General features: G+C 46.1%; 2 protein-coding genes across 2 annotated transcripts; both read right to left on the reverse strand.

Annotated features, from left to right (window-relative positions):
* Positions 1-25: 25 nt before the first annotated feature.
* Positions 26-17253, reverse strand: LOC144736865 (uncharacterized). The gene is made up of 10 exons (XM_078619523.1): positions 16791-17253; positions 15617-15702; positions 14109-14226; positions 13549-13725; positions 11451-11629; positions 9605-9654; positions 8269-8299; positions 7565-7675; positions 5304-5421; positions 26-131 (listed from the first exon to the last, which is right to left on the reverse strand). Exons 4-9 carry the CDS (start codon positions 13665-13667, stop codon positions 5306-5308), a joined length of 606 nt encoding a protein of 201 aa, XP_078475649.1. The 5' UTR covers positions 13668-13725; positions 14109-14226; positions 15617-15702; positions 16791-17253; the 3' UTR covers positions 26-131; positions 5304-5305.
* A 6408-nt stretch (positions 17254-23661) lies between these two features.
* On the reverse strand, positions 23662-25333 carry LOC144736766 (sterile alpha motif domain-containing protein 9-like). Its single transcript, XM_078619383.1, has one exon. The coding sequence runs from the start codon at positions 25248-25250 to the stop codon at positions 24273-24275; it is 978 nt and encodes a 325-aa protein (XP_078475509.1). The 5' UTR covers positions 25251-25333; the 3' UTR covers positions 23662-24272.
* Between the last annotated feature and the right edge of the window lie 279 nt (positions 25334-25612).

Here is a 25612-nt window from a genome sequence, read left to right on the forward strand (position 1 = left end):
GCTCGTGGTGGAAGCCGAGCGCGTGCATCAACTTGTGCAGAACCGTGCCCTTGGTCACCTTCCCGGGCTCCAGCGACAGATCCTGGCCTCCACCCTGCCTCCCCACGTACGACCAGCTCTTGCTGAGAGACCTGAAAGCAGAAATCATTCACTAGTGTCAGGCAATTATGTTTAATGCATTCAGATAATGTAGATTTGTAATCCTGGTGTAGATGAGCTAATGCATTTGCTTGCAACAGAAGAGACTGAGCACAACAGCATACAAGTAAACCCGTAAAAACAAAGTTTTTCACTATAAATCCTTTATATGCGTGGCGGCTAGAGTCCTCTCGTCCTCTGGCTTGAGATGGCTGCCACCTATGGGTCAGATGATTGTCTGCCAGTATTAAGCAATTGGTAATTAAATATTTAATTTGTTTTCCCTAAAGTGTAAAATTTTGGAAAAAAAATTTCACGAAAATTAATTGTCACACACAACGAGTCTGTGTGAAAAATGTCAACTCGATTGGATTACGGGAAGTGGGTTAAAAAACGAGCGAAAGATTTGCACGGTCCTAAGCAAGAAAGCAAACTAAATATAAAGGATTTAAAAATATATTCGTCTGTGGAGGACGCGGGGATCGATCCCGCGACCTTTGGCATGGGAAGCGAGGGCGCTACCAACTGCGCTACTCCGCCACGGCCTGTGGAGGGGTTACGCTCTGGGCTCCTATACTGTGAAGTTCAGCCAAAGCCATGAATGAGTTCTATTTGAATAAATGTAAAATAAAAAAATGTTGCCTAAAAAGTGTAAAATTTTTGACATTTTTTTTCACGAACATTACTTGTCTCGCACAACGAGTCTGTGTGGAAAATGTCAGCTCGATTGGATCACGGGAAGTGGGTTAAAAAACGACCGAAAAATTTGCACGGTCGTAAGCAAGCAAGCAAGCACGCAAGCAAGCAAGCACCCACGCACGCAAGCAAGCAAGCAAGCGAACTTAATATAAAGGATTTAAAAATAATGAATTGTCATTGTCAAGGCCCCGCACAAGATGGAGGGAAATAAATTAGGAATGCTCTGTCCATTGTCATGACCTGTCCTTGTTATAAACCTGCAGCCACCACTGCTGATTTTGATTTCTTAAAGAACACCGACCATCCGATGTGAGAAGACGGCCCAAGTGGGTGAACTCTTTCACTTTTATCTTGTTACCTACAATCGGAATATTAATTTCCCTGCATTCTCTCCTTCATCCTCTCATTACTCTTGTTTATGTTATTTTCAGTCCGAAATCCTCTTTTCCTTTATTAACTTTGTAACTAAAACGTGTCACCCCTTACTCTCTAATTGCCAGCACCTGCTTGTCATCTGCAAATCTGCTGATCTCACTGACCTCCAATAAATTATTTCCATCATGATTTCCCAAGCTGCTTCATCATCATCATCTCCACAAAAGGTGTCAGTGATAATGTGCACCCCTGTATCGCACCTCTTCAGATTTCTGTATTATCTGATTCGTCTTTGGCTATGTTCACTGTTGCTGTTTGACTCATGTGTCAAGGCCGCCCCCCCCCTCTCTATATTTAAGGGACCGTCACAGAAACGACCCCTCTCTTTGTGCCGATTTGTGTCCTCTCTGTGTGCCGTTGTGATGTCTGTCTGCTTGTATGTCTGTCTATAGTTTTCTAGTTAGATTTTTGTTGCTATTTCTTTTATGCCTGATGATGATTGCTTGTGTTGCAATCGAAACGTCGTAATATGTTATTTTAATTTATTATTTTATTTTTAGACGTGACTTAACCGAAAAGAACCAAAGAATAATTCCTGCAGTCACGAAAGCTCCTAAATTAAGACTGCAATAAGCTGTCTATCTTTCCAGTCCATTCTGATCATCTGGAGCAAATTGAACAAAATATTCCCATCCAGCCTCAGAATGTTCTCAAAATGAGACATATACACTTCTTGGTTCAACTCCAAGCTCATTTCAAAGATCGTTCTCATTACACCTTTTGTTTACCTGTTCCATCATATCCTTTCTAAAACCCAAACAGGTCCTTTGCAAAGTAGGCCTCTGCTTTTCTCTTGATAAGTGATTGAATCATTCTCAGCATAATCTACAATTGTGGTCTCAAACTGATTGTTCTGAAGTCGGAACAATGGGGATTGGTATGACTTTAGTTCGTAAAGTCTGCTGGCCATTCTCTCATACATCTTGTGACAAAGTGTAATCTAATGTATTGCTCCCCCACCTAATAAATTCCGTCGATTCCTTCTGCCTTCCCCATCTTCATACTTTTGATTGCTGCAACGACTTCACTTTGAAGAATAGCAGGACCCTTGTCTTCTTTGTCTACCAGTCTCTCTGGCTTCCCGTTCCACATGGATCTTCAATGTGTACTTTACACTTTTCTCTGACTTGTCCTGCTTCCCCTGTGTGCTGCCACTGGTATTGGCTCATCGCTCTTCTGTGATTTGCTTCACTTCTTTGCACAGTAACCCGACCTTTCCTGCCTGTTCCATCCCTCAAGTTGTTGGCGTTCCCTTCCCCACCGTCGTCCTCTTGCTTTGTCAGCCTCTCTTCTCGGTTTGTTGGTCTCTCTCCTGGTTTCTCTTTTTTCTCTCTTTGCTTCTATATTGGTATTCTTCCTTTTCCTTATTAATATCTTTAACAATTTCCTATTTTACCCAAGGCTTTTTCCGTGTCTGCTCCCCACCTCTCTTACATTGGTATTTTCTGTGCTTGAGAGTATTATGTTCAATAAATCTCGATTCCATATCTTCTTTTGTTTGAGTTTATTTTATTCGATTTCTGCTTCGAAGTAATAGAGTAATTATAAGAGACTGTGTCTGCTCCTAGGTAGCCGTGAGCGATCACCGTGCTATTTCGGTTTGTCTGTTTGACTACGATGCAATCTAACTGGTATTTTCCTGAATCACCTAGTAATTAATAAGTACATTAATTTATTTCATGGTGGAACCAGATGTTTGCTGTGCAAAGTTTTCTTAACCTACAGAATTCTACTGGCCTTCTTTTGATCTCTATCATTTTTAGTTCCCAAACCAAAACCACCAATCTGCTTGGAGGTCTCCACTTTCACTCCCTCTGCAGAGTGGCACAATTATACTCGCTAAGGCAAAAACATTCTCACCATCCTGTTTTATTGTAGTTAACATAACTCCTGATTAAAGATAGTACGATACGATGGTCTTCTCCTGTTAACTTATTTTTTATGCACTTCCAATGAATGTAGACTATGCACTCATCAATCCTCACAAATGCCATCAAACGTGGCATCATCTCCCAACTGAAAATGGTTATTTGCATTCAATCCTCCATGTCACCCGGAGGTGGCACCGCACTCGAATTGTGCCACCCTGCCAAGTGGCAGTCAGTGAATCCCAGCACCTCGACACTGCTACACAAGAGGGTTTTGAGAGATGAATACCATTTGCAGTGAGGAGTCAGATGCAATGACGTTCATGTTGCACTGCATCCAACTGGCCCCCACACGGTGATCGTAGCCAGTTCAATGTGCTCATCTAGGTTGGGGTTTTTCAATTTCATAAATCCATGTCTGACTGCTCTGGCCAAACCAAACACTCGATAAAAATGCAATTTTAGTTTGGCTGACTTTGATGTTTCATTGGGGTGAATATTTGATATAGAAAGACCTCTTGGAGGGTTGGCACCAAGTATGTGAGCCTTACACAGCACTGAGATGTCTGCAGTTAGAACGAGTATGAGCCACCAGAGTCACTTCACGTCACTTCAGAAGGCCAAGGTTAATACATGGCAATGGCTAGAAGGAAGGCACAGCATCTTGTGGTTGGCTGTGATGAGCCAGACATCCCAATGGAGGCAGATCAGGTATAGAATGTGGAATTGCACAGAACCATATGTCCTTCACAGAATGCTGCATATGCCGTTTGCAAAAAAAAGAAATAAATAACTAGTGGCCAGATGTAAAAACTATCAATAACCAGTAATTATTAGATGTATAGAGTGCTTACATGTGTAGGGGTGTTACGGAGGGGCTGTATACATGGGATCACACGGGAAACAAACACAGTGGGCGGGGCTACGTGAGTGCACGGGGAGGCTCTCAACGACGTCCGCACCGGGCAGCCTGGGGGGCTGACCCGGAGTTGTGATCCCCCAGGGCCCCACCCCTCAGCGGGGGGTTTTGGTATAAAAGGGGATGAGCCGGAGAGCTCGGGGCATAATGTTAAAGCTAAACCAGTGAAGACCGAAGATCGTCTAGATAGAGCCCTGGACTCCCCTGGGTCGCCGCCCTTATCAGGGCCGCACAGGACCGAGCCAGTGGCGTGGTCCCGAAAGCCAGAGCCGGTGCTCTTATCAGAGCTGGTCTGGGACTCTGGGTACCGTGAGCCCGACTTACCAGTGTCGGGCCAGATAGCCTCCCCTAGCCCGTTAGTGGAGGACTAGGAGGTAGGTTAGACATAGCTAGCAAGTCTATTCCCAGCTAGCCGGGTGAGGGGGCCGATACCCCCTCCAGTGTTGTATGTCCGTGATTGTGCCAAATATCTCGGAATAAATACGTGTGTCTCCAACCCCGGCGTCCAAGAGTATTCAACTATATTACACATGCAGTGCATCGCAGAGCACTATGCTAGAATCAGAGAACAACAGGATCATCAAGACAAAAAGTAAGAGAGGAGTTAAAAAATGCAGGAGAGATTTGATAACTCTACTAACTCAGGCTGAGCCACTGAAGCTCAATACCAACACATCCGAAGAACAAACCCCCCAATTACACAGCGGATGCAAGATCAGCTGCAGTCCCCCGTCAGAATCACACAATCCACCCCAACCACAATGATTACACCTATCCCAAAGGTCGCACAGAGGGGGACGGCACTGGCAATACCCAGCCCCAACAAGCCACAGAGAACTCAGTACCACTACAGCACAGTCCCAGCAAGTTGCAGACAACACAACACTAGCACCGCACAGCTCCATCAAAGCCCCAGAGAGCTCTGAGCCCAGTGGCAGCGCATTTAAGGTCTCACACTAACACAGCTGTAAAAAACGGCAGATATTGCACACGTTACACAGGCTGGCTCGCAATGGCAGCCATTGCTCACAGATATTAATAGCCCTGATTGTGAATTGTCTTGATTATTAAACTGACTTGACCATTGACTGAAGTAAATAGATGCAAGCAGATGATGTGAATAGAGCATGTGAATTATGGATGTCAAAATGAATTGAGTGCTGGATAAGAATTGTAAATGTGAGTAATGGCTGTGGATTGCTGAAGTGGTGTACAGTATGTGGATATGGATGCGAAATCCTCACCCCTACAAGGCCTGGATGTGAATGAAGTCCGTCTCTTTGCCATGAGGGCGGAATCGCATATGGGTTTTCTTCTCAAACTCCTCTACAGCCTGCTCGATGGCTTTCACATAGTGGTCATCTGCAAGACGGTGAGACATTTCATAGCAGTGAACTTCATTGCAATGCTCATGCATAGTTTGTCATAAATATTCACTGATTAATTCACATCATAGGGGGTTCAAACACCTTGATATTAATGAATACTCATTGTAATGCTTTGCACTAACTTGCACAAGCTCGGGCTCATGAAACCAGGGCCTATTTCTCATGCGGGTATTAGGAAATTGTTCAGTGGAATTGTGGCAGCTGACATTGGATGATAGCAGAGCGTCATTTCCAAGCGTGTCTAAAGGAGGCTCAGGTGACCATGAACAATACCGCTAATGTCTCCACACCTCATCATCACTTCCTTCTGCTAGATCCTGCAGTTGTTGTAAGGTGGACACGCGACCTTCAACATCTCCACCATGTGGTTGCTGGTCTCCTTTTATTCACTGACCTCTGTCTTGTCGCTTTCACTGTAACGGGACCCCTTCCACCCTGCACAGGTGTCCCACCCATCACAACCTTCCTGTTGCACTTTGAATATTTACGGATTCACAATGAAACTAAATAAGTTGTCTACATCCATGATATTCCTAGCATCGTCTGCAGGCTCCTGTGTTCGAAGACGAAGAGTTTTTTTCTCTCCTTTTGTTGAAGACCAACTCTGACAAAGACAAAGACCCCCGTATAGTCTATTAACAAACTGTTGGGGCAAGTGCTGTTAGCGAGCACTTATGAAGGCCGGTGAGTCACACGAGGGGGTGGGTGGCCATCACCACACCCGGCCGCCTTTGTCTCCCTAGGGGCGATGGCCCAGGACCAGTTCAGATAACAGTCACTGGTATTAGGCGTGAGCGAGAATCGAACTCGGGTTGCGGGGGTTGTAGCACAATGCGCTAACCGTTGCACTACCGCCACTATCAGCTCCGTGTTAGGGAAGCTCACGCTGAGAGCCCAGTGTCAGACCCAGTGACCAACAATGCCCTGAGCTGCTCCAGCCACGCTCCTCGCTAACAAGCCTGCACTGTCCGCACACTCCACGTCTCCCAGGAGCCATCATCCATTGTGAAGACTTCATGTTTGACTGTCCCTACGCTGTCTATGGGTTTAGTGAACACAACGTTGAGTCAAGAGGGTGACCCACACTGCCCTGTGGAGCACTGGGTCTCCTCGTATCCACACACAAGGCTGTGTCCCAGCGCACGAGTGCTGTCTATGGGTTTAGTGAACACAACGTTGAGTCAAGAGGGTGACCCACACCGCCCTGTGGAGCACTGGGTCTCTTTGTATCCACACGCAAGGCTGTGTCCCAGTGCACGAGTGCTGAAGCTGTCTCTCGAATGTCACAACCACCCAGAGCCTCCCCACAGCCCCTCTCCTCAAACAGCCAGATGCTAGCTTTAGGTCCACACAGAAAATCAAAATCTAGTGGGGGACAGTCATGTCTTCACTGTTATGGGCAGGGATATGTTTAGAACAAAGTAACACATTACACACAGACTTGTAAACGTATTTCAGTGATCGAGGCATACGTAATGACGCCTTAATAATTTATCTTTGCAAACTTAATGGCAGTAACTGAAAAATGTTAATTACTAGTTTTATTGAGGTAAACAATGTTCTGAGACATGAATCATGCAATAACGATGCTAGAAATATGTATATTCTACAATGTGTTCATCCCTTATCAGTCATCAATGTGCATTTTCATATTCACCAAACATTATAATGCAAAGTAAATTTGTGATCATCAAAGTGGATATCACAGCATGTTCAAGAAAACATCGTGCAGGCAAAGTGACCACTCAGAGTAACCGCGGACCCCGTATGCAGGGGTACCGTCCATGTGACATCGCCCACACAGGGCGTGGTCATGGGAGCGAGGTTGCCTGCCCCTCTCCCACAAGCGACATGCATGTGGGCAGGGATCACAGCACGCGTGACGAGTGCAGGTAAACGATCCAACTTGAACCAGGACAGTGGCAACACTTGTAAATACGAGTTATCGAGATTATTGCCATAAAAATGGAAATGTACATTGAGGTAATCAGCCTCTCAAACTCAGCTATCATGATGAGACTACGGTGTTGCTTAGAAGAAAACTAAAAAAACGTTAAATAAGTTCTGCCACAGAGCACTAACGCACTGACAGTTCATGAGGTCAATGCAACACTTACAGAAGTCCTTGGACACCTTGTAGGGGATGTACACATGGTCATCGCCGCTCTTGGGCCAGTGCCTGACTGGGCATGAGAGGCTGCTCTCCTTGACTCCACACCCCATGAATTCTGAAGCCAGAGCGAGAGAGGGGGGGGGTGCAGAATGCTCATGTGGGAATCTCTCCTCGCACAGCCTGGGATTCTCCCTGCCTCACATAGAGGCGGGGAGAAGCCAACTGACATGCAATGTGCAAACTTCGCACAAGTCAGCTAACACAATGACAATTATACCCTTTGTTTGGTCAGTTCATTATTTGGCATGCAGGAGGAAGCCAGAGTACCCACAGAAATCCAAATACATATGCAGGAACACCACTGAAAGCTCCACACAGATGGATTCAATGCACTTGCCATACTGCCATTTGGTTGCAGCCAAGCAGGTGTGGGAGTCTCACAAGTCTGTGTGATTCTCACCCCACAGCCCCAAAGAGCGGGACTACAGGGTGCATTCCACCACACCAGGCTCAACGTGATTTTGTTGTCTGAGTCTCTCGCATTCATTCAGAAGATCTGAAGCCAGGCTGCAGTAAATGTTTGCAAGTAACAGTGGTGGCAATGGAGGCCGATCAAGAATGGCGCTGCGCTCACTGCACTGGGCACGTGGAGAAGGTGGATTCCTCCCGTGGGCCCCGTGAACCTGAACAAGGCCCCGTGGTGCGTACCTTTCTCTTTCTTCTCTGGAGCACGGAGAAGCTGAAATAAAATGAATAAATAATAATTAGGCAACAGGAAATGATGAAAAAAAACAGAAAAGGAATTGCATAATTATCACACTTGTTTACCCAGGAGGGTCCTGCTGAGTTTTCACAATCAAAATAAACTACTATAATATATCCCAGGTAAAGGCCACTGAACTATATAGCTATTTTCAGAGATCTGGCCACAAAAGATAGCACAACGAAGCGGCTTATAATGTGGAAATTTATAGAAGCCAAATAATGTAAATGCATGTTTCTAAACATGCAGGGGAAAACTGGAGGGCCTGGAGAAAAACACATGCGACCATGGAAAGAACAGGCAAACTCCAAATATATCGACCTCAGGGTCGTGATAGAACCCACGAGCTCCTGCATACCAGGTGATAGAGATAACATCTAACCACCGTGGCACCCCACAGAAGGAGATGATGAATGCTATGTACAGTGATACCTCGGTTCACGAACGCTTCTGTTCACGAACAACTCGGTTCACGAACAGAAAAGTTCATAAAAATATGCTCCGGTTCACGAACTCCACTTCGGTTCACGAACAGGAGCCGCGGCCATTTTAATGCTATTTCCAGGCTGTCACATGGTCGTGACTTCCTGTAGGAAGATCGTGGAGAGAAGAAGAGACACAGAAATAAGTACTGTGAGTACTGTGAAGACACTTTCAGTGACTTTTTGCTTTTTGGTGTGCTTTTTAGCACATACAGTACTGTACTACTGTACTGTACTTACTGTATTGTACAGTTCACCCGTTTGAGTGCTTACTGAAGTCATCTCAAGCAAGGTTAGTGTTCTCTCTTTATACATTACTATACTGTACAGTACTAATGTGCATTGTAATTTGTTTCATATTTTTGTGCTTAAAAAACCCAAAAAAAAGGTCAGAACGGATTAACCGGATTTACATTTAACCCTATGGGAAAATGTGCCTCGGTTCACGACCAATTCAGTTCGCGACCAGAGTCAGTTCACGAATTAAGTTCGTGAACCGAGGTATCACTGTATATTCCAATTTCAGAAATGTAGAAAATGTCCACTGTAAAGCAAACGCCACATATTTTTACAGCTAATGCACCAACAGTATTAATCAGAGCGACCGCTGGATTTGAACCTCTGCAACAAGCAGCAAACACCCTACCACTTGGTTGAGTAACTACCCCATGGAATTAACCTGCCGAGGGTTTATATGGGGATAGCTCAGGCTGGAGGTTTGCTTCAATATAAATACAAATATTTCTACGGAAGTCACGCTGTGCTCTGCTAGATCATAGCATTTTGCTGCAGACCTCACCGTCATTTTAGGGCTTGAGACATCAGCTTCTCTGTATGCAGTGCTGGCTCCTGCTGGGATAAAGCACAGAGATAAATCAGCGAACAAGCCGTGCAGAGTGCACATAGCCAGGATTGTCAACACACGCAGCAGTACAGACAGCACTACGGGACTGCATTGCCTGTGGGGATGTGGCTCTTTGGGTGTAATGCTCTGTAGGTATAAAGCTTTGTACCATTATGATCATTACCATAATTATCATCTGCTGATCAAAGGGTTCCCAGGTTCAAGTGCCTCTGTGTACTACATTGGTCACAACCCACAATCAATTCCTTCCTTTTGACAAATTTGCTGCAATAATCAAGTTGACACCTGCCTTCTAATGTGTTTATTACATTGTCTCATCGTCCTGTCTAAAGTCTTCTAGGTGCTGCCTCCAATAGCTGTCTTGCCCATGCGTAACAATCATCACTTCCTCTTCATGATTGCATCTACAACCCTCTACAGTATTGATATGTTCTATTCCGAACATCCACGTTGCTTACCCTACACTTCCATGGATTTCTATAATCTTCTGCCTGTAACTGAGTTCAGAGGTCAGCAGCTTCTTTCCCCATTGCTGTGTTCAAGTCCAGCTCTCTGACCCATACAGTAACACGGGCCACTACCCCTGCATCACACATCTCTTCACGTGAACATTCACATCTCTACTCTTCCCAAGTGCTTTAAGTAGCCCATCAAAATCCATGCCCTACTAGCTATCTCTCGACCTCCTTATCACAACTCCCAGTGTTGTGCCAATCACTCCATAAATACAACAAAGCCTTTGAGTTATCATGCCTGACTGCGATAAAGTCTCACGTCTTACCGTGGAACCTGCGATGAAGGTGCCCAGACCCATCCCTAGCCACTGCTATCGCCTCTGTCTTTTAAAGATCACCGGAAGCCCCAGGTTTCTCAGGACATCTCTTAGAGTGATGTTTATCATATCACAGCAACATGAATGCTGAAACACAGAGAATATATGTAATAGAGTTAATTAACTGACTTATTCTGCTGCTCATGTAATGAGGAGACTTCTCCATATATTATGCATTAAGAATTCTAATTGTAATCAACTTAACCCGCTAAAATCTGGCCTCAAGTTCATACGTTGTTATTCAGCGATGGCTCTGCACCAACGGGAGCCACGTGTTTGCTTGGCCGAGTGGGAGGTGGGCGACCCGGCTGGGTGGCGAGGGAGGAGCGAGCACCGGGGCTGTGCAGGCGCTGTGGCCAAAGTCGCTCGGCTCGCTCCGTGGGTGCACGGCGCTACAGAGGCCCCGCCTTGCTAGCCGCCTGCTGTCTCAGGGCAGGGCCTCCACGTTGGACATCGTCTCAGCTGATGGCTTCTCTCTGTAGTACCTCGTGATTCGTGCTAGACGAATGCACTCTGACATGTGGTTGTCAAATGGACGGTGCAGTAAAGGATCATCAGGAGGATGACGATGATGATGTCCTGGACCAGGCGACTCCTCGCCACTTTAATCAACGAATGCAGAGGGAGAAAGAGGAGAACGGGCACTGACTCGGTGACATCTCTCGTCGTGAACAAACAACGCGGTGCATAGGCAGCGCACACACGGCCTGGCCAAACGTGACTTGTAAACAATTGCCTCATAAAATAACCAAGTTTCAAATGTAAAAATACGCACACTCTGAGAAAGTGTATTGACGGGGCTCCCTAGGATGATGTAGCCATGAATCACAGATCCGTATCTACACCTGCCCTGCCAGTACTACTCAACGGGCTGGCAATCAAGAATCTTATTCCTGCACTGTAATATGATTTGCTCACGGAGCTCTCCAGCTGCACTGCGTATCTCACCCGGCATCCGCGCTGGAGCTGCGTCGCTGGGTCCCCGTGGTGCCGGCTCACAGCCGAACATCTTTTCGATCTTCTCCACGTCGCCCTCACTGAGGGTGTGGCCACCTCCAAAGCGACGCATGGTGCTTGTGTCCCTGGGCACCAGCGTCGGGCTGTGCTCATCTTTTGAGCCGGCGGTCCTGCGGAGTAATTTTACATTGGAGTTCATTGCCAATGAATAAGAGCAAATTGACACCAATGTCTCCATTGTAAAGCAGCTAAAGTCATCATTTATTTTGTAATTTAGCTGTGGGTAATATTCAGTGGGGTTTTGGCTGGTACAATATAAAGCAATGCACTATTTTTGTGAATGAAATCCTCATCACAGCCATGGACAATCCCTGAGCTGTTGAAAGCCTCCCCAAGCCCTCGCCATCCCTCGCGCTGCCACGACGCGCAGTCCGCCCAGCATCGCACACGAGCCGATTTCATCACAGATGTCCTCACACCCTCCCTTGGCTGCCACTCCATCTTTAGTCTCGACCAGCAGCCATCATTCCGTCTAGTGGCGGGTCCTGTCCAAGCCACTTGCTTTCTTAACCGTCAATATCACATCTCTAACCTGCGTATGCTCTCTATCACATCACACATGTTCCTCGTTAGTAGTCGTATAAATCATCTCCAAGCTTTTTTGTGCACTTCGGAAATGTTTTTCATTTTCTTGACAATGTCCAAGTCTCTAAGCCAGATATATTCTAGCAGGTTAGACACACTGATCACAAACTGTACTGACGAGACACATTGCTATGTTACTCTTCGTTATCTAGTGCAGCCTTCCAGAAGAACTCCAGCCTGACCTTGTCCACTGCTATACTTAATCACTTTGCTATCAGGATGTCTTAAAAAACAGATAAATGTACAGACACTGCTCTGTATCCCAGTTGTGTCTCTTTGACATTGTTGAACAAGTGAAATACGTTTGGCACTGGGCCCAACTCTGAGTTTATTAAGTCCTTCTAACATTGATGTAGTTCATGGCCATTGGACGTTGCAATGACTCTACTTTCAGCAGTTGTAGATCGTGTTCGTAATATTACAGAGCAAATAGAATATGCACAGAAGGGTTATAATACAGATAACAAAATACTGTAACAAACGATGCAGCACCGATATAACGATGACAAGTGAAGCTGTGGAGGTGGGGACCTGTATTCACATGCACAGCATGAGCAGCTGCTCTTAGACCAGACCAAGAGGCCATGTACGCACAGCTGAGGAGCTGAGAGCAGGAGCTTGATAGGGCTCAGGAGGAACTGGACCTGAGTGGACTCGGCTCTTGTCTGGTACCTGGTATGTTGGGCTGATCCTCTCTGGAGGAGAGTTCTGACCCATGCCACGGTCACCCTGTGAGGTGAAAGCGGAGCTCAAGAAGAGGAGCGGGCAACCAGGATCCAAGTTAGATAAGATGCCAGGAACTCAACAGGGCCAACCCAGAGAACCTGGATCTGCCCAACGACCTCGAGCCAAGGGACCATCGCAAGCGAGGCCATGTGACCTCGTGGTGCACCAGGCCTGCTGCAGAGGCTAACTGCACAGACGTTTGGTGAAGGTGGTTATAGTTCGTAATGGTCCACGGCTGGGAATCCATTCCTTTCTCTCCATGACCTGGCCACGTCTATCCCTGCTCCAGGAACTCCGCAAAACACCTGGACCCCTTGCTACCAGTGCACAGTGTGCCGTAGTGGGTGACGGAGCTGTAGTCGGATGGGGTCCTTAGGCTGTGCTCATGGGGGGTTGTCTTCACAATAGCATCCATCCACTCTGAAAATAAATATATTATTTAATGCAAAGTCATTAAAGGAATACAGCTTCTCACATTATTACAAAGATCCAAGGGCAATACTCTCTAACACAACAAACACTTTGGTTGACACCGTTAATTTGACTCATAACTTAGAGCCTTGATCAATCTGCTGTTGGACATGAGCCTATCCACACTGTGTCATCATGGAGGTGGGTTGTGTAAGGTGGAGGCGATCGCCTAGGATCAGGTCATAGACCACACGCCACTGATGATGGCCATGGCTGAGAATTGAACTGCGCCATCTGTCCCTCTCACCGGGCTTGGCGTTGTGGCTCAGCACCAAGATGTGGTCGTCGCGGTCGCTGCGGCAGTGCTCGTTGGTGGAAGCCGAGCGCGTGCATGAACTCGTGCAGAACAACGCCCTTGGTCACCATACCGGGCTCCAGGGACAGCGCCTGGTCCCCGCCCTGACGGCCCAGGAACGACCAATTCCTGTAGAGACAACCCCAGCCTGAGCACTGAGCCCCATTCCCTCACCTCTCACCACAGAGACAACCCCAGCCTGAGCACCAAGCGCCATGTAGTGTCTGTGTCTCTGTAGTGTCCGTGTCTCTGTAGTGTCCGTGTCTCTGTAGTGTCCGTGTCTCTGTAGTGTCCGTGTCTCTGTAGTGTCCGTGTCTGCGTATTGTCCGTGTCTGTCTTGTCCATGTTTCTTTGGTGTCTGTGTCTAGTTCGTGTCTCTGTAGTGTCCGTGTCTTTGTAGGGTCCATATCTCTTTAGCGTCTGTGTCTCTATAGTGTCCGTGTCTCTGTAGTGTCTAAAGTGTTAGTGTCTTTGTCGTGTCCATGTCTCTGTTGTGTCCGTGTCTGTCTCACCCGTCCCACGCGTGGATGTAGATGTAGTCGGTCTGACTGGAGCGAGGGATGAACCAGACGCATGTTTTCTTCTCAAACTCCAACGCCGCCTCCTCAATCTTCTTCACGTCGCCATCGTCTACGCGATGAGACACACGGAGACTCAGGGTCACGTGAGTCGTCACGTGTGGGGGTGAGTGGGGGACCAGGAGTACAGAGTGGGGGTGAGTGGGGGACCAGGAGGAGTACAGAGTGGGGGTGAGTAGGGGACCAGGTGGAGTACAGAGTGGGAGTGAGTGGGGGACCAGGGGGAGTACAGAGTGGGGGTGACTCACTGTCACTCACTCGCTGCCACTCACTCCACTCACAGTCACTCACTCACCCCACTCAGTCACTCACAGTCACTCACAGTCACTCACAGTCACTCACTCAGTCACTCACTCAGTCACTCACTCAGTCACTCACTCAGTCACTCACTCAGTCACACTCACTCACACAAAGATCCCCTGCATAGTCTTAACGTACTGTCGTGGCATGTGCTGTAACCGAGCAGCTATGAGTCCCGGCACTGCACACGAGGAGGCGATTGACCAGCACCACACCCTTTGTCCTCCGAGTGGCGATGTTCACACTCTGCACCAGCTGCTCTTTTGAGGCCAAGTCAACCTAGGGGAGGCTCAGGACCGGCTTCTATAATCGTCACTGGTGTTGGCCGTGAGTGGGAATTGAACCCGGGTCGCCGGGTTCGTAGCGCAGCGCGCTCGCCACTGCACTACCGCTCCCCACAACTCTCACACACACAGCGATACAGTGATAGTCACCCACTCACCCACTCTCTAACTCACTCTCTACATCGTTCTCTAACTCTGTCTCTGCCTCTCTCTCGAGACGTCCAGCAGCAGCAGGCTAGCAAGGTGGTGCCCCCGGTGCGAGCGTCTCCACTGTGTAAGACGGCGCGCCACTCTGCGCTGCCACGTGGTCTCGTGTCTACGGCTCCGCCAGATTGGCACACGGCTGAAGCTCATCGCACCAGAGGAGGAGGAGCGGATAGAGGAGGAGCGACACAAGCGGGAGGAGAAGGCAGAACGAATCGCACGTGAGATCGCTGCCGCACCTGAAGTCGCTATCCCCAAGTGACAACGTGCAGTAGAGGCGGTGAAATGCGAAGAAGCGAGAGACGCTCAGGGCACACGCGGCACAGCAACATCGCACGGCGCAGGACAGACTTGCGACGCAAGACACGAACAACATGACACACACATCTGAGGCATAAACACAATAATGTACATAGTGCACAAACAGCGTGCTGATCCGGCAGGATTCACACTGTCGATTCTACAAGCACCTCGACAAGACACCCTGAGGATGCTCCCACTCGACGTGGGCATTTGTCTTCTAAGTCTGTCTCCCTCATTGTGAGCTGTAAGGTTCGTCTGTTAGGACGTCAATAACGTGGAGTAATGTCTCGAACTCGCTCTCTCTCTCACCATCTTTGACTCTCACTCCCCCCCCCTCTCCGCGTGACTCACAAAGCGCAGAATGAGGTCCTGGCAGGCGTGGTGCTTGAGCACGCCCAGCAGGTACTTGAGGCCTACACAGTCCACGAAGGTCATCTCTGTGACCAGAGAGGACAATCAGACTCGGAGGTCCCTCCACTCCACCCGATACACGCACCGTTGTACCCATACACACCACGTACACACACACACCGTGTACACACACACACACACCATGTACACACACACCACGTGTACTGTCGCCTCCCCGTCGTCACCGCCTGCTGCTGTCCAACCCCTCACCCGCTGCTCCTTCAACTCAACCCCCAGGCCGCGCTCTCTCACCACCCTCACCACCCACACTACCCTCACTACCACCCTCACCACCATCACCCTCCCCACCACCTCCTCCCTGTGGTCTCACAGCGCTGGGCACCTCTCTCTGTCTGGGCGCCCCTCGCCCTCTCACCCCCTCACCACCGCCCCCTCACCCCCTCAACTTAGCCCACTCCCTGTGCCTCGCCAGCGGAGCCCCGCCCGGCACGCGGCTGCTGTTGGTGATGGTGGTTGTAGTGGTAGTTATAGTTAGGTAATGGTGGTGGTTATAGTGGTAGTTATAGTAGTTAGGTAGTGATGGTGGTAGTGGTTGTAGTGGAAGTTATAGTAGTTAGGTAATGGTGGTTGTGGTAGTGGTAGTTATGACGAGGTAAAACCAGTGAGAAAACAGCACAGATACAGCATCTGTTATAACCCGGAAACACCAACACAATGATTGAACACCACAGCATCAGAACATTGTCTTTGATAACATGTTTCTCAACAATAGACCCTGGATGGACCAGGCCCCTACATTACCACTGAATAACTATACACGAGCATAAGCTGCTGTGTTACATAAAGGCACATCGTGTATTCATCGCACTGCACCCCAAATGTACAGTATTACACAGAACACTAAATTGTGGATGAGATATTTCGTCATCCTTGCTCTCAGGATCGCAATATAGTTACTTGGGTACAAGTTTGACTCGACTTATTAAATTACAAGTAACATTCACAATAAGAAAAGTTGCAGGCTTCGTTGTTAACTAGGCCTCGTATTTATCATAACAATTTAACAGCATTATAAAGGCATTTACATCATTATAACGGTCATTCTAACATTATAACATCATTGCCAATATTATAAGAACATAAACGAACTTACAGACTGCTTCTTAAGCTCCCAAAATGGAAAATTGCGGCTGGCTTCACAGGACGCGATGTGTGCCGCCATCTTGAGTTGTGTGTCTAATGGCCGACGCCCACGTGGTCGAGCAGGAATCTTAAATCGCAACTTCCTGGTCACGTGACCAAAATTAGCATAAAAAACAGGAAATTCCTGTGTACAGATGCGCCCCACCCCCATCTGCCGTGAGGCAAAACCCCAGCCGTGGGGCAGAACACTAAATAAGTGAAATGTTTTAACATTTGTTGTAACCAAATGTGGAAGAGCTAACTAATTTAGTAAAACTATTGAAGAGTAATGTTTTTTTAAAACAAATATACCGATTAGAAACTACAGAAATGTATCATGGGAGGACAAGAGACAGCATAGCTCATGAACTTGAGTGCAGTCACAGCCACCACCGTTATTTTAAGTAAGTTTTCAGGTTAAACTGTGCAACACAGACTTGTAGAGTGCGTGCCATGCTTGAGTGTTGTTTACTAGCGGCAGCCATCTTGCCCTCTAACCCGTGGTCCACGTCTCGGCATTGCCACAACTCTAACAACGCCAACACACGCACAGTGTTGCTCAACCCCCGTAGGGTGCGAATACCAAATAATAAAAGTAAAATAAAATAAAAATCACGACGTTTCGGAGGCAACACAAGCTTCCGTCTTCAGGTGGTACAGTTGAAGTATTGGAAAATGACGGCAGGAAACTCCTTGACGGGAACACACTTCTTTTATTAAATCTTGACTTGTAACAATACAACGCGTGGCCTCTCTTCTTCACAATGCGCTTCTCTTGACTCTGGATTCTGTGCTGCCGGCTCTCTGTGCCTCGTGTAGACTCCGCGCCTCGGCTACACTCCTCTCTCGCCTCGTGTAGACTCTGCGCCTCTGCTACACTCTCCACTCGCCTCGTGTAGACTTTGCATCTCTCTCTCTGGCTACACCGTATGCATACTCGGCTCGTGTAGACCTTCCTCTCTCGCTGGCTACACACTATACATTACTCAGCTCGTGTAGACCGTTCTCTCTCGCTGGCTACACACTTATACCTTACTCCCCTCTACTCTCCATTACTCTCCTCTACTCTCCATTACTCTCCTCTACTCTCCATTACTCTCCTCTACTGGCTCTATCTCTGCACCTTCGTCTTCATTCTTAGATGGTTCCACTTCTGCCCCCTGCTCCTCTGTGCATCACCTTATATACCCCTTCTTCCCGGGAGACGGAGCGGATGCGGACCTCAACGTCGGCACCGCTCCTCAGTTACCCAATCCCCACGCGCTATCCCTACGATCCGGTTCCGCTCAGCGCGTGTTTCCACTCCCCGACCAATCACACCGCGCTGCTACCCGATCACTCCCTCTGGGCACGTCACCGGCACACAGCCAATCAGCAGCACTACCCCCACCCGCGCACTGACGCCTGCTCCTCCCCGTCAGCGCGCGTCACCACACACACACCCGTACATACGCGCTGGCACACGACATATACACCCAGCGCGTATCACCACTACACAGTCACAGCACGATAGCTGTGTTGTCTCCGAAACGTCGTGATTTTTATTTTATTTTACTTTTATTAATTTTAATTTTTTACCTACGTTACTTTACCGAAAAAAACCTAAGAATATGAATCCTTGCAGTCACGAAAGCTTCAAATCTAGAATTAATACCAAATAAGTTGGGTCACGTGACGTTCTGCTCGTACCCAGACACTCTTGAGATTTGCGTCTTAGATTCATAGCCGACGCCGCCCAGAAATGTTCACTGCTTCCGCACGGACGTTGTGGGGCAGGGCCTGGACGATCGTGGGGAGGCGTCTCGGGAAGCGCGCGTGGCCGCCTCGAGCTCAGCGCCGCGTTCGCCTCGGCCTCGCGAGGCAGCGGGCAGAGGAAGCACCACGTGGTCGCCCACGTGGGGCCACGCGCCAAGTGCCGCACCACCAATCTCACGGTGAGCAATGCCCACCCCAGGTGCTTCCCGTGTCTGGGTCCCCCACGCGCCGTGGCTGCTGCGTGTGGCTGTGCGTCTTGTTGGGGTGTGCACGTCAAGAGTGGTGCATGTTCACGGCTGCTTAGGGAAATCAGATTAATGTAAGTGCGCAAGCCTGCTTGAATCAGTTTAACATATTCGCTAAGTGCAGGTTCATCGACCAAAGACGTTAAGCTGTTGTATATATTGTGTTTAAAATGTTTCTTTAACTATTACAATATGAAATTATGTAGAATGTAAATATGGTAATTTATCTAATTCTAATATAATTAAGCGTACCCATAATTAAATGCGTGTTTAAGTGTAATTAACAATGTGTGTTACGTGTAATGAACAATGACTGCGATTACAATCAATGATGAACATTTATATGATTAAGAAGCGAGTATGCATTAAGTTACCACGAGTTCTTATAATTGTATATTATATATGTATTATCAATCGTGATAACGCAATGATTCTCGTTCTAACATTTACTGATTCTCGCTCATCAAGTATGTGTAATTATGGCAGGTCTGGCAATTGAGATAGAATGAAGCATGAGTTAGGAAAGAAGCACTCGGGCCCTTCTCAATCTAAAAAACTTTAATACCACTTACCCTAACATCCAACAACACTCATTATCAGAATACCAATAACAGTACACATGCAAATATACGTACACATCAACCCGTACTGAATAATTATAAAAGCATCGATGGTCAAATCTCACAATCACGTGATTAAAAGAGAATAGACAAACACCTCAACATGGAAATAGTCGTACGGAATTCGTGCTCATAAATGCGTATCAAAACTTCAACGATCGGATCTCACAATCACGTGATTAAAAGAAAACAACCCGGCTAATGTCTCAAGGTAACGCGACAATGCACAATTCGTCTGTTGTGGTGTGCGATGCATGCAAGCTGGGGTTCTTATTAGCCCGCAATCTTGTACAAGGCACAGGTAAATGGTGAGCGTGAAGTTAATGTTCCATCTTTTGTCTTCTTTCTTCCCCAAAAATACCTCCAGTCCCACAAGGATGTGTAGAACGGCAGGCTCGATCCACAGCTGGAGTGCGCTGGCGGCTCCCGAGTTAGCACGCTGCCAGTCAGAGGTTAACTTTGACGCCGCACGCTCGCAGATTGTCTGCACGCCAGGCTCGATCTGCAGCTGGAGCGTGCTGTGGCCACACTGGCCCAGCACGTTGCCTGTCAGCAGCCTTGGGAGTGGCTTTGGTTGCTCGCCCTCAGAGAGCTCAGGCTGTGCTGCAGCCTGCACGTGACGATCGCTCACACACTCCCGGCCTCTCCACCTCATACAATGGCTGGTTGACTTAACAGACGTCATTTTTCCAGCCTATAGTTTGGACAATATTTCATGCACACTCGATATTGGTGTATGACTCAAGTCTCCACTTGGGAAAGTTGCTTCACGCCACGATGGGCGTTTATCCAACAATTCCCTGACAGATCTTAGCTTAGTACATTATACGGAAAATTCCTTTGCACAACAGCATGAAGAATGCAGTTTAAGGTCCCTTGCTACCAAAAACTCTTATCAATCAACAATTTTCCTCAACCACATAACTTATCACACCTCTTAGCTTAATACAGTACAACTTCTCGAAGTCCTTGCCTCTGCAAGCTACTCAAAATATGAAGAAAAACGGAAAATAAAATGTTCAGCTATACTTAGTCTGCCTTAGCAAGAACTCAATTCTACTGCCAGTCACGAGGGCAAATTCCAGAGCCTGTCTCTGCAGGACTGGTTTATATGATGTTGTGCTGTTTGTATAGGAATGTATAATTGCTTTGATTAATTTCCTAAGTTACATAAAAAAAAGCCCAAAGCTCCTCCCACATTTTTTTCTGGCTTTCTGGATACCCTGGCGTCAGGGGTCATACCTCCTTTGGAGGTCATCCCAAGACGGTGTGAACTCTGATGTTTTTAGCTGCCCCTGGTGTTGTCTACTGACTTATGAAAGCTGCCCCCAGACGTGGTGTGCGTGTCTGTGGTCCATGTTGTAGGGTAAAAACGGCCTACCTCCTCCCTTTTGGGTATCTTTGTTTGTCCCCTCTCCTACTGAGGCTGCTTCGCTGAGTTCGATTCCCCCTCAAGCCATACAGTGGAGATTATCTGCACTGGTCCTAGTTCCCCCCTTACGTGGACTCAGCATTAATATGAATGACTGGTATGGCATGTATAGATCTCCAATGGGAAGACAAAGGTAGTTGGGCGTTGTGCAGGTTATACACCATTGAATACATATACATTTTGGTCGTCGATAATTAACAATTAGAATATATACAAATATGTCTATTGTCCTGAATGATCTTTTAGGGTCAGTGCTTCAACACGAACTTCCATAATGCCATTATAATAAAGTTTCACATGCGTATCCAGACCTTATGACAATTATGTACGGATAACAGTGATTGTGAATAAGAATATGCAAAATAGTCATATTGAAACCTTTTCCCCCGAGCTGCATCATATAACGGCACATCCTATTAAGGTTAACGTTTCATAGAGTAACGTTTCATACCTTGATGTATTAATAATATTAATGTGGTGGTTGTCATTCTGAACATTGCGACTCTTTAAAATGCCAAAGCTAGTACGTAATTATCAGCTTGGACGCTGAGTGTTCTTTTTGGCAGGGGCACGCAGCAGGGGTGCTTTTTTTAAAATCCTTTATATTAAGTTCGCTTGCTTGCTTGCGTGCTTGCTTGCTTGCTTACGACCGTGCAAATCTTTCGGTCGTTTTTTAACCCACTTCCCGAGATCCAATCGAGCTGAGATTTTCCACACAGACTCGTTGTGCGAGACAATGAATGTTCGTGAAAAAAAATTCCCAACATTTTACACTTTTTAGGCAAAACATTTTTATTTTACATATATTCAAATAGAACGCACAGTGTAAGAGCCCAGAGCGTAACCCCTCCACAGGCCGTGGCGGAGTAGCGCAGTTGGTAGCGCCCTCGCTTCCCATGCCAAAGGTCGCGGGATCGATACCCGCGTCCTCCACAGGCGAATATATTTTTAAATCCTTTATATTAAGTTCGCTGCCACGCATATAAAGGATTTATTAGTGAAAAACTTCGTTTTTACGGGTTATACTTATTCCCTGCTACGGGTGCCTTTCTCACCTCTTTGTGCATGGGCTTTTGTGGTACCCTTTGAGTAAAGGCTCCTTATCAACTTCTCATTCAAATGATACATGTTTACTCCACCATAATTAACCTCAACCCTCGGAATGCAATCAACCCACCTATATGTGTATATAGAACTTTGACATTCAAAATAGACAATATCATACTAATAGGGGGTTTCCCCTTTTTTCTGGCAACAAAACTAACACCTTTAGCAAGGAATCATGTTTACATTAACCACAATACTTGCAGTCAAAATGCAAACAAAAAACAATACTCTGATAATTGATGCATTGTCCTTGAAACTCATTGGTCCACACGAGAGACAGCTTTTCTAAGAGCCTAGTCTCATATGGTGTTCGACCAGATGACGCCAAAAGGCGCACAATTCAAAGACAACGCACTATCAGAGTAATGAGAGCTCGGGGTAAGCATCTACATAATGAGGCCTCCTTTGCCAGTACCAAAATATACTAATAGGGGTTTTCCCCTTTTTTCTGGCAACAAAACTGACACCTTTTGCAAGGAATCATGTTTACATTAACCACAATACTTGCAGTCAAAATGTTTTTTGTTTGCATTTTGACTGCAAGTATTGTAAAAAAAAATTTGCAAAAGGCACATATACAACAAAGCGATCAAAACAAACAGCACTGTCAAGAATTGTCGCATTGCTTGAATCGAGCTGGGTTGTAAAAGAGACGATTGGTGGAAGTCCAAAGTCGAGCGGTGCAAGGGAAGAAGCAGACAGACGTTTTGGCCTGCAGTATCATGGTGCAAAAGCTCTTGGAAGAGTTGACACAGTCTGGTACACTGAGCCCTCAATATTGGTGGAGTAGTTATTGAGTAATTAGTGGTGGAAGAGTGGAATTGGTGGTAGAAGAGTGGTTACAAAACAGATGGTACTATTTTGATATGTGTAGTAGATTGATGGCAATGCAGTCCCTTACGTTTTATTTACATGGCTACAGCACCTTATGACCCACGCCTTATTTTTATATAGCCTACACAGGCTGAATGTCATAGGCAATCGGGCCTTCCATAGTGAACCCTACAAAAAAGGTGACAGACTCGATGCTCTTGCCTGTCCTCAGTGGTCCCAGGTTTACTGGGTGCACAGGAATCTTGATGGCCTTATTTTTACCATCACCAGCACTGAACCTATGGTCAAGGTAAATGTATCCTTCATCAGTGGTTGATCCCCGGACTCTAAGGAGGATTTGTTGAACTTTTTTTTCCTTGAAAATCTCTCCACTGAGCCATAATAGACGCAAGGATTTCCCAGTTCTCTGCATGTCTGCAGTCCTGTCAATTTTTGTTCGAGACACTATTCTGTCCAATCCTTTTCCCTTCCCCAAAAAGAAATTGGTTGTTAACTGTTGTCTGCGGCTCATATTCATATTTTGCTCGGAAGGATCGTTTCATTGCCTCAATGTATTCTGCCAGCTGATTCACGTCAGTTCTTTTGCTTTCTTCATTGAGCCACAGTAAAAGTAAAGCCAGAAAGTATGGTTCTGGAAATCTGTTTTGTGTTCCTATTTCACGGAGGATATTGTTCAGCATCGTCGCCAGTTCACTGTAGGGGGACACTGCTTTGGATTTGTTATTTACACAATTTAGGATAACGTTAGGAAAAATAAAATTTTGCTTTTCCTTAATGTTATTGATATTTTTTGAATTACGAAGTAGACTTTTATAGCTGCTGATAATAACCTCCAGAGATTTTTCAGCATTTCGTTCTGCAAGATAGCGTATAAGTCCTGGAAATCTATCACCGTGTTTTGACTCAATTTCATTCGTAGCACTTATTTTTGGGAATTGTTTCGCATCCAGTTTTTCTGACTTCTCTGAACAAAATATTGTTGTATATTGGTTGTAAAACTTTTCGACGGTATGACGATGCTTGTCTTTTATTTGTTTTTCGGCATAGGTTGGCTTAAACAGCCAAAAATAGGCTTCCAAAACTTCTAAGGAATACTTCATTCTGTTTTTTAATTCTCTAAGATATAGCTCATTGTTTTGTAAAACCTCCACTGTGGCTTTTTCTTCTTCGTCACCGTGACAAGTCAATCCTTCCATTTAAATAGGCCACCAGGGTTCTCTTGTGGATTTCACCAGTTTTGTGAAATACTTTGGTCAGCTCAAACAGTTGCAACATATGTGTGGCAACCTCAATATCGCCAAAGAATCCAGCTGTGTTAAAGGCACCATCCTCTGTTTTAACCAACTCCTGTGCTTCTCTAAAAAAGTCAGAAGCACTTTTTGCAAGCTGTAGTGCTTTATTAAGATCTGATGGAGGAAGGAACCCTTTTTTCTCGATGGCACTAACATCAAATTTCTGCTTCAGTTCATGCTTATAAATCTGACCAATTGTGTCTGTAATGTAAGAACTATTTTTGACCAATTTCTTTGCATGCTCTGCCCATTTTTTGGCTTCATCAAAGTTGTTGTCTTTAAGGTAGCAATACCTTGCAAGAGCCTGGGCCAATATCGCATCTTTTGAAAATCTGTAGCACAAAGCATTAATTCTTTAGCATTTTGCATGCCCGATTCCAACTTACTTGGGTGGCTTAATGTACTGTATTTATGTTTAATGATGTCTTCAATAAGAGGTGCAAAGAGACTGTCTGTTTCATCGCCCTGCTCTTTGCGATGGCGGATGACAAACATATTCCTGACATTTTTAACCAAGTGCTCTCTTCCCATGCCATTATTAAAAAGGATATCTTCAGTAAGCAGTTCTTTAGCAATGTTAAATCTTGAAGAGCGATTCGTCGTTTCAAATTCTTCCAGCACTTGTTTCGCCACGAGTGGATGTATCATTCGGACTGATTCATAAGTGCCATTCACTTCGTCCATGGGGCATTTAATGAGCAGTAATTTGGCGTGCTGGCTCAAGCCATCTTCAAGAGTTTTTTTCCTCCAAAAGGTGGATTTTACTTGTGAAATTCCGAGGATTGCTTCACATCTAGACACTGGAATGGATGTGTTTTTTACATAGTTCAACAATGCAACGTAACTGATCAATTTAGCATTGGGCCTATTGCTACTGTAGTCTAAACCTTTGAGCATGTTTTTCACGGTATTTTTTTTTATATAATTTGAATCAAAATTTTCTTTAATTATCATAAAAGAAAGGAAGTTGTTGCATTTCTCATATTCATTTTTTATTTCTTTAAGCTTTTCTTCAAACAGGTGTTGCTCAGTAGAAGAGAGCTTTTGTTCCAAAATGACACTGGTCATTAAATGGTTTTTCCGACTTTCCTCAAGGGCTTGAGACCGCATGCAGTTTACCATGACAACTAGAGGTCTGTCAAACATGACGTCTGACAGCTCAGAAATGATGCTGTGTTGAAATTGTTTAAGGATCTCTGTATCGTCAATGTCGTCAGCAAGCAGTAGCACTGGGGTTTAGACCTTAGCATCGTTTTCTGCATACTTCAGCAGTTCTTTAACTTGAACCGAAATTTCCTTCTGGTCATCACTATTACTTTTGATCACAGCACACCTGAATTTTTTTCTGAGCTCCCATAGGACATGCCATGCAAGTGTTGTTCCTCCACAGCCAGGGTGGTGAAACAAGTTCACAGATTCAAGGCATCGGTTTGACTTCAGTGCATCTTCGATATTCTCCTTTAGATTGTTAAATGGTTCACGTTTGATGAAAGGTTTTCCTCGTTTCT

This window comes from Lampetra planeri, chromosome 3, assembly GCF_965212315.1.
Source record: "Lampetra planeri chromosome 3, kcLamPlan1.2.h2, whole genome shotgun sequence".
NCBI classification, from domain to species: domain Eukaryota; kingdom Metazoa; phylum Chordata; class Hyperoartia; order Petromyzontiformes; family Petromyzontidae; genus Lampetra; species Lampetra planeri.